General features: G+C 46.3%; 1 protein-coding gene across 6 annotated transcripts in view; it reads right to left on the minus strand.

The window, feature by feature from the left end:
- pde5ab (phosphodiesterase 5A, cGMP-specific, b) overlaps positions 1-9,758 on the minus strand; it is a 37,778-nt gene that overhangs the window by 16,163 nt on the left and 11,857 nt on the right. For all 6 annotated transcript variants that reach the window (XM_066720911.1, XM_066720909.1, XM_066720907.1 and 3 more), the window contains exons 2-6: positions 6,838-7,420; positions 4,656-4,745; positions 2,999-3,070; positions 2,344-2,433; positions 1,828-1,965 (exon numbers count right to left, since the gene is read on the minus strand). In XM_066720911.1, the coding sequence (XP_066577008.1) occupies positions 1,828-1,965; positions 2,344-2,433; positions 2,999-3,070; positions 4,656-4,745; positions 6,838-7,420 (973 nt within the window). The remainder of the gene's footprint in view (positions 1-1,827; positions 1,966-2,343; positions 2,434-2,998; positions 3,071-4,655; positions 4,746-6,837; positions 7,421-9,758) is intronic.

A 9,758-nucleotide genomic window follows, 5' to 3' on the forward strand; every position in this document is an offset into this window, starting at 1 on the left:
CCTTAAACCAGGGGACAGACGTCTACAGTCACTGCACATACATGTAAATATACCACACACACACAGTACATGGAAAACTCTTTTCAAGGACAGCCTGAAGAATTGAATGTCTTTACAGCAGGAAGAGCCAGACAGGGTTTTATTGATGGATAATAATGGCGATGCATGACAATAAACATCAGGACATCTGCCCCAGCCTTTAGGTTGAATCTATAATAATGACTGGCCGTTACGGGCCTTACATTAAATCTTTATTTAATTTTCAGAAACACAAGCGGGTCTCCATGGCAAGCCGGAACACAAACTTGCCCTTTCACATGTGATAGATGAGGCCTGCGTGGGAAAGTAGCCGATATCTCCCGGCCACTGCTCTCATGAGACAGCGGCTATGTTTGCACTCTTCTGTTTTTACCCTTCACTTATGTATTTATTAAACAAAACAGAAATCTAGAATTTTTCAGATTTTTCTGGTAAATAAATAAATAGTATGGCTCCTTCAGAAAGAGCAGCTTCGCCCGCTCCTCGGATCAATAAGTCAAATGCAGCAAATTGAGCACGATGGACTAAGGCCTTCCCTCCTCCGAGTGCTTTCCCACGCTCCCACCCTCCCCGCACATCTGTCGGTCTGTGTTGAGACCTCTCAGGCTGCGCTCACAGTACAGCAGCACATAGATGACCTCTCAGGCTGCGCTCACAGTACAGCAGCACATAGATGATCTCTCAGGTTGCACTCACATGGGGTGCAGCACATACATGATCTCTCAGGTTGCACTCACATGGGGTGCAGCACATACATGATCTCTCAGGCTGCGCTCACAACACAGCAGCACATACATGACCTCTCAGGCTGCGCTCACAGTACGGTTCTTGTTCCCTCCAGGACACCAGCCTTCTCAGACATGGCACATACTGTATACAGGGCTGAATTCCCAAATAGAAAATATCCTTTGTCTTCACATTCAAAATAAAATAAACTCCTAAAAATGAATAATAGGCAGCCCAGAACTGACATAATTCCTTTGACAGGGTCACACTAGCAGGTGGTGTTTGTTAAGCAGAACTGCAGGTCAAGGCCCTCCCACGTGTGTTCATGTCGCCCACTGAAGGCACTGAATGCCCACTTGTTTCTTGAAGACTGGTTTGGGGTTAATCCAGGACCCCTCTGTTCACAGAGTTACTTCTGTTCCTCAGAACAATGTCTCTGCATTCAGTCAGCGCTGTGTTGTTCCACTTCCTGTCCCTCTGAAAGGTCTGCCCCAATCACACTCCACCGAGCGACTCTGCTGCGGTTTGTGAAACGTCCCTTGATATGGTTATTAAACTGGAAAACAGCTGTATATATCTTTATATTCTCCTCCTTTGCTCTTCAGTTGAACTGCTTTATCTGTGATCGCTGGTTCAATGGCTGTAATTTGTGTACAGATTAATTTCCGGCTCTTTTCCTCCCTGTACCTCTGTGAAGTCAGGGACAAAGCTCCCGGGGAAATGTTCACCGAGTACAACTGCGTCCGAGTCTCAGACTCATTCTCCAACTGAGCAGCTGTGCGTTGTGCCCACGAGCACACAATAATAATAATAATAATAATAGCATCTTGTGTTGAAACAGATGTCCTAATGTAAACTTCAGCTTCAAACTGACGTACTAAGGAGATGTGCGCTGTATGAGGCTTGGAATCTGCTCTGTCACGCTGACACACTACAGCACACCGACACACAACAGCACACTACACACTGGCTCACTGACACACTACAGCACACTACATTACTATGGATTGAAGGCGTGTTCAGCATGTCCTGGTGGCCCAGGCCTCGAGAGGAGTCACTCACCATGGACTCCCCGTCCGCGATGAACACGGTACACGCCTGCGCCTGCATGAAGGACAGGATCGTGGCTGCAATCTTTTTCAGCAGCACCTCCAGACTCTGCTGCTCCTCGAAGATCAGGCTGGCCAGGTCGAGCAGCACCTGTCGGACCGAAGAGAGAGTTCAGAGTTCAGGGTACAAAACAAACCGCCAGGACTGAAAAACAAAAACCCACAGCAAGCCTGAGGTACCGCAGCTCCAAGTCACACTCAGGTTTATTAGACACACTTTAATTGCAGCTCTGTTGACCGGTCTTGCTGATTTGCTTTTCTGAACACCTTGAACATGATAACTGTTGTGCAAACCATGTACAAAGACATGTGTTGCTGTAATCTCTCCAGTTGTATAGTGATTATAACACAATAAAGGCTCGGTAGCTCAGAGGTGACTGGGAGATAAGGGAGGAGGATGCTGGGTAATTGGACGGACGGCAGTTCCAGTTACGGGCGGTTATCTCCCCTGTGCTGAGAGCTGCTGTACCTGGTTTCTCCGGTTCTCCAGTCTGGACGTCTCGTACAGCTGCGCGTTGTGGAGGACGATCCCGCAGAACGCCAGGTAGGCTGAGAAATCCTTCAAACAGAGTTGGACAGGAACAGCTCAAACAAAACACAGAACATCACGCAGAACCCTTTGCATCAACCTTCGTCATGAACAGCATTCAGGCAGATTTTCCAACATCAAAAAAATGACCTAAATCATTGTCCGGCAACGGCTGTGTGCTCAGAGAAACACGCCACAGCCTCGAGGACCAGGCCGCTGAAGTGCCTCTTACAAGAGAAGAAAAGTAGGTTGGATGGGATGATAATTGCGGTGAAGTACTGTTTAGAAGAGGACATTTATAGTTTATAGTGAATCCCCTGATTGCGATTGAATTTAAGCCTCGAGCACTTGTAAAAACGGTCTAATTTCAGTTATAGATGCTGCACAAATGACCCAACCATGCAGATGAGAGTAATGCAGTAATGTGTTATTGTGTGTTTGAGAAAAGACAGGCTGCTCCTGTATTAATGAGTCTCCTTTAACCCTGAAATGTATACGTTATGAAAGTAGAAATCAATCTGAATAAATAGTTACTGTGCACAGAAATCACATCTCACTGTGTCTGTCTGTACAGGATGCTTTTCTGTCCTTTTACCTTTTCATCTTGTTCGGTGAAGGTGCCGTTTTTTCCACATTTCTTGTTTATTGCTTGAGCAACACCAACAACCTGGTCGAGGGGGAGATGAAATAAAACGGCAATTTCAACACAGGGGCAGCACAGTAAAGACTCTTCACGTTCACAGGTCCTTATCAGGCTTATCAGTATTGTCTGCTAAATTAGATCAACTTTGCCCTTGTTAAGCACAAAACACAAAAGCTCAACCTTCATTCTCAAAACAGATCGAGCATCACAGAGAGGCCTGTGGATGCCGTCACAGTGAACCGGCCACTATCACAGCCCCTGGAGAAGCGTTGACTGCTTCTGCTCTCACAGGCGGAGCAGGGCTTTAGAATTAGAATGTAGAATTTTGAATGTCGAGTTGCTCCAACAGGGCCCGTCACGAGTCCACAGGGGGCTCCGTTCACGCACTCAAACCTGTTACACGGCTGCCAATAGCAAACTCAACCTGTCCTTCACAGTGGTTATATTTATTATTAGAAGAAATACATAAGGGTTACAGTTTTCTATGAGCAGGGGGTGAAGTTTTGATATAATCACAGCCCTTGTGCAGCATATCCAGGAGTTTCCTCACAGGTAGAATACAAATGATCTGGTGGAAAACAATAGGGTCTACATACACTGCAGCTATAGAGAGATGAGTAGAAACCTCTAGACGAAGAACAAACTATCCTCAGCCAATCCGGAGCCACAGCAGACCGGCCCCTCAGGCATCCCGATCCCTTCAGGCTGCTTATCAGTCCTGCACTCGTCTTCTCCACTCAATAATTAAAACTAGAGGAAGTGCATTTATTTTATGTTCCCCATAAGGCAGAGATCTTCACTACTGAAATTCAGGCAGTCCCGTCTCACAGGAAACTACCACGTCTTCAGGCAGATAAGAACATAAGACAGTGTCCAATCGAGAGGAGGCCATTCGCCAACATCGTGCTAATTTGGTGTCCATTAATAACTCAGTGATCAAGGATCCTATCCAGTCTGTTTTTGAATGTTCCCAAATTGTCTCTTCAGCCACATCGCTGGGGAGTTTGTTCAGATTGTGACGCCTCTCTGTGTGAAGAAGTGTCTCCTGTTTTCTGTCTTGAATGCCTTGAAGCCCAATTTCCATTTGTGTCCCCGGGTGCGTGTGTCCCTGCAGATCTGGAAAAGCTCCTCTGGTTTGATGTGGTCGATGCCTTTCATGATTTTGAAGACTTGGATCAAGTCCCCACGTAGTCTCCTCTGTTCCAGGGTGAAAAGGTTCAGGTCCTCAGTCTCTCAGTAGGACATTCCCTTCAGACCTGGAATAAGTCTGGTTGCTCTCCTCTGAACTGCCTCTAGAGCAGCGATATCTTTCTTGAAGTGTGGAGCCCAGAACTGTCCACAGTATCCAGATGAGCTCTAACTAGTGCATTGTACAGTCTGAACATCACTGCCCTTGTGCTCAATTCTACATGAAAATAATAACCTTTAACCTCCAGTCACTTCAGGCCTGCTCGACAGGGTGCGATTGGTTCAGCTCAGTGAATATTATTCATACTTCCTACTAAAACCAGAAGAGTGCAGGGCAGGACTTGGGCAGAGGACCTCGGAGACAGAATGGACAACATACCCAAGTCCACGAAGACCATGAAGATGAAGGAAGATGGCTCACCTCCTCCCTGTGGTTCTTGATGGGCATGCACAGGATGCTCTGAGTCTTGTACCCCGTGATCTGGTCCACCTCCGCATTGAACCGGGGGTCCTGCACAGACAAGCGACACTGGACCTGAAATACTGCTACACGTGAACATGTTCATAGCCATGACCATGTGTAAAAACAATGCATGTGTTTTTGGTGCTTTGCATATTATTTCATGCATTTTAAACTACAGTTTTGGCTACAATAATAAGATCTTTAATGGAAATAATGTTGCACCAGCTAAATTTAATTAAAAAGCTTCCTAATCAATTGATTTCATTTCACACTCAGCTCCCAATGTGAGGTTTAAAATCGTTAATCTGACAGCTATGAAAGGTCACCAGCTCACCTCATTAAACACACAGCCACTCAAAAGCTGCCGGGACTCAGCTGGCACGGCCGAAAACCATCCAGACACTTTCTGGTTTATAAACGCATTGTAAAGGCCTCAGGGAAGACTAACATTAAATACCATTGCTAACGTATGAAGCCCTCTTGGAATATGATAGTCTGTGTTCTTGTTCAATCTGATTTCAGGCTGTGAAAGACATCTGTGAAATTTTTATATTAATATTCCTGTATATTTTTCAATTTCAAAGCACCAAAGGAAGCTCATCAAAGGCAGCGCAAACCAGCTGGTAAACAGGAAGTATCTGAAGTAACCGAAAGCACTTTTCACAAAGACAACAGCAAGAGATTCCTCGGTCACAAACTGGGAAACAAAGCAGGAAAGCACTTCGTTTGGATCGGGTCTATGTTTGGGCACAAGACCCCAGCTGGAGAGGAGCGTGGCTGCTGGACACACTTTTTAGGGGATTTCTAGTGCTGATGGTTTACAAGTCAATCAATCAATCAATTTTCATTTGTATTGCACCCTTCGCAGGGTAGCCACAGAGCTCTTTACAGACTGGAAAACATACAACAAAGTACAGCAAAATACATAAATACAATAAAGTTAAATAAATAAATATTTAAACAGTTTACATGATCTAAAATAAAGTAAAGTGCCTACATTCATTTCTAATCTCAACACACACACACACAGGAGGATCTCATGTCAGACCAGGTGAAAACAGTGGTCTCTGCTGCCAAACTCTTTTGATGCCGGGCTGCTGGGTTTAATGCTCTAATTGGCCTCAGGTGGATGTAAAGACGACAGATAGGGTTTCTCTTCCCAATTAGCATAATTAGCATCTTCTGAACACACATCCAATAAAGACATCACTGTGACAGCTGGGCTGCAGCACAATTAATTAACTGCTGCGAACTGGTAAACAACACCAGCAGCCTGGGGAGGCCGGCACACCGCGCCTGCACTAATGAGCCACGGCAGGAGATGTGCTTAGACCAGGCAGAGGGACCGAGGCACAGAGAGAGGAAACAAACAGAGGAAGAGAGAGAGAGAGAGAGAGAGAGAGAGAGAAGAAAGGGACATGGACACTCTGTTAATTGATGTTGACGCCACCTCTGTAATTCCAGCTGTTAATTGCCGTTGGAGATGAACAGCAGCTTGGTTTCGCACGAGGAGAGACACAAGGAGCTGAAGGGTCATTTTCAGCACAGAAACTAGTATGACAATCTGAGTACAACCCCTTCACTCCCCAGCAGGTCCATGAGCCCTAAACTGACCCCTGAGGGCCACACAGCCTGTTGTTACCCTGGGCTTAGGGCTTGTTGCTATACCTGCATTCGATTCTAGGTTCGGAGTGGCAGAATACTGAAAGTGACAGTGTGAAGTTAACAGCCACGCATTACTGCGATTAAATGCCTTATTGACTGATTCTACTTGGACACAACAAACAAACACACTAATTATATGTTTTGTGTGCTAAATAAATAAAATACTGTGACTTAACTGTGTTTTGTCTGCACTTGTTATCTTATTTTTACTAGACTGTCGGCTTATTGTACATTGTACTACTGGGTAAATGCGTCTACCAATACATTAATAAACACATTTAAACTCAAAAATATTTCAATTTAAACAGAATTCAACAATCTGTATAACAGTGGTCAAATAAATGATGGTAAGTAGTTTATCAGCCTAAAACCTAGGATGGCCCAAAATGTCAGCTATGCAGATTGTATCTCTATGGGTGGTTTGCCATCCTGCTCCTATTAATAAACAGCAGAGACACACAGAACTAAGCGATACCTCGTAGGCGTTTCTGATGTTGAGCGGCCGGCCGGTGGAGGCCACGTGCCCCACGATGCCCTTGCCCCACTCCAGGCGGATGCGGCTGTTCGAGGCCTCCTCCAGCGTGGATCCCTCCGCCAGGTCAAACAGCCGGCTGACCAGGAACTTCTCGTTGGAGCTGTCCTCGCACACCAGGAACAGGGAGTAGCGGTCGGCGTCGATCAGCTCGTTGATGTGCAGGAAGATCCTGTGGCAGAGCGCCGGTACGTCCAGGTGGCTGGAGATGTCCCTGACCAGCTGCAGCAGCCGGGAGCACTGGTCAGCGGCCGGGCCCTCGGCGCCCTGTGAGTGCTGGGCGCTCAGGGGCTCCCGCTGGGCATCGCTGAGGAACGTCAGGGAGCCCTCGGCGTCCTTCACCACCATGGGCCGCAGGGGCCGGTCGAACTCCGAGGCGGAGATCTTGCGGGTGGGAGTGCCGGGCGGGGCGCTGTCCGGTCGGCCGCCCTGTTGCCCGGGGCTCGGCTCCGACACCGGTCTGCCGCTGTCCTTTGAGGCCGGGATGGAGTGGACTCTCTCGGCGAACCAGTCATTGACCATCTCCCTGCCAACACACACGTCAGGGAGTCAGACACACATCCTTCAGGATCAGTTTTGGAAACACAGCACATAGTTTTACAAAGCGCTCGAGTTTTCAGGATAGATGAGACGTTAACACTCGAATGGAGTCAGAAGTAATGAAACACTTTCCTTCAGTTTAGTTACTGCATCAAATTCAATACAGAGATGCCTGCAGGATCTTTCCCAGGCTGGTAAAGGTATCTGTTATTAAGAATCTGTGACTAAATTGATTTACAGTTCAATCCATGGTAAAGCATTGATTTCATGATAGATTGTGCAAGCCCATAGCCCAACACTGACTGGTGTGGGCTGGGTCTGAGTGTGTGTGGAGGTGGGGGGGCAGAGGGTGTTAGTGGGGGAGACACAAAACTAGTCACTCTTTTTTTGTCTCTCCTGCCTGATGTGATATTATCACATCTATTGTGAATTACTGCGATTTCAGGTGGTTTGTTGCAGTGGTGCTGTGATTTTGAAACTCGTGTTGTTTTATGACTGCACAGCTGTGTCTCGAGAAGCTCTGTGCTTCCAGGAGCTCCGAGTGTGAACTGGGCTGCATATACATAAACAACGAATTTGTGGAGGGATGGCAGGAACCTGCATCTGAAAAACTGCATCAGAGTAACGAGGACAGAGGTCTCTGCACACAGGCGGACAGCTTTACTGTGCAGATACTCATCTCCCAAAATAGTGCTGAATAGTGCTGACTCTGGAGAGGGTTATATAAATGTTCAGCCACCCCTGACAAATGTCCCACAGCGGACTCAGGTTAGATTGTTAAATGCTTTTCCAGGGCATTTAAGATTACATTCACCTCTTACTCATAAAGAGCATGAGACGGTCATAAATTCTGCCCAAAATAAAAAAAAAAAACAGCATCTGACTCTGTAAAGGATTTAGCTGCATTTTCTTTTGAATGCCCCTGATATTTCTTGAATTAAAGTAATAAAACACACAAGACAGATGCAGATTATTCACTTTGCCCTATATGAACTTCCACAGCTCTCTGTATACTTGACAAACTGTAGGAAACTCGCCCACACGGAGACGGAGCTAAAAACAAATCAGTGAGAGCAGTAGGGCAGGAATTACTGCTTACCAAGACAAATACTTATTAAGGTCTAACTTCATGTCTTAAAAATTAAGATGGAGTTGTACGCATTTGCTGGCTCCCTAATGTTTTATTAATCCATCCCTTGGAGTCTAAAATTAAATTTCCTTATGCAATTGAGAGCTGAATATGCACATTGTTGCAAACTCTTAACTTCCTGCAAACCTCAGTGTTTGTTTTACATCACTGCGCATTACAGATATGTAAACTCAGGAGTCTCACAGACCACTGCTTTCACTGTAAAACAGCACACACTTATTTGAACTCAAACGATGCTATCCTGCATCAATCAACACTATTTTACTCTCTCAGAAGCTGGACAAAGTCTGTTTTGTTTGCCAGAGAATGGCCCTGGTCTTTCCAAAGGGCATCCGAGGACGGTTGCCTCTGAGCTGTGCTTCTAGGGCACCATTTCTTCCTCCTCTGCTTTTGCCTTTCGTTCAGAGTGTGTGGTCTCGGGATTCCCCTGTGCGATCATCGCTGCCGAGCTTCTCCTCATCCCCCCTTATCAACATCGGCCTGTGGGATCAGGACACTGGAAGCTTCTCCATTTGAACCAGAGAAATCCAGCTCCTCTGCTACAGATCCCGAGCGGAGCTGGAACTCAGCGCGGCCAGCAGTGACTTGTACAACTATAGCACACAGTTACACACATGGATAGACAGAGACACACAGACAGACACACACACACACATGGATAGACAGAGAGACAGACACACACAGACAGACACACACACACACACACACACACACACACACACACACACGGATAAACAGAGAGACAGACACACACACACAGAGACAGACACACACACTGTCCCCTTAACTGACTGTTAAAGAGGATGTTTTCATACTGGGCAAACTACAAAGCAGAATCTAGGCATTTGTGTAAAAAGGGTAGACAAGACTTCAGTTAAAATCATATTAACATAACAATGAATATATATAATATAATCATAGACTGTTATCTGAAACAGTACTGCATACCAATAAATATGTTTTGTTGTTAAAGCAGGTCGAGTCAGAAGATGTTAATGTTCTACTAGTGCAGCTCTGCGCAGCTTGTGCGTCACCCCACCCGGGGACAGGGGGCCGGCGCTGCGACGCACAAACTGGGCGGGTTGTTAGCCCAGCTGCACAGCAGGTGTACAACAACAACTGTAATGGATGAGGACGTATCACTATTAAACACTCGACTCGACTTGAGCAATGG

This window comes from Amia ocellicauda, chromosome 13 (genome assembly GCF_036373705.1).
Source record: "Amia ocellicauda isolate fAmiCal2 chromosome 13, fAmiCal2.hap1, whole genome shotgun sequence".
In the NCBI taxonomy this organism is placed as follows: Eukaryota; Metazoa; Chordata; class Actinopteri; order Amiiformes; family Amiidae; genus Amia; species Amia ocellicauda.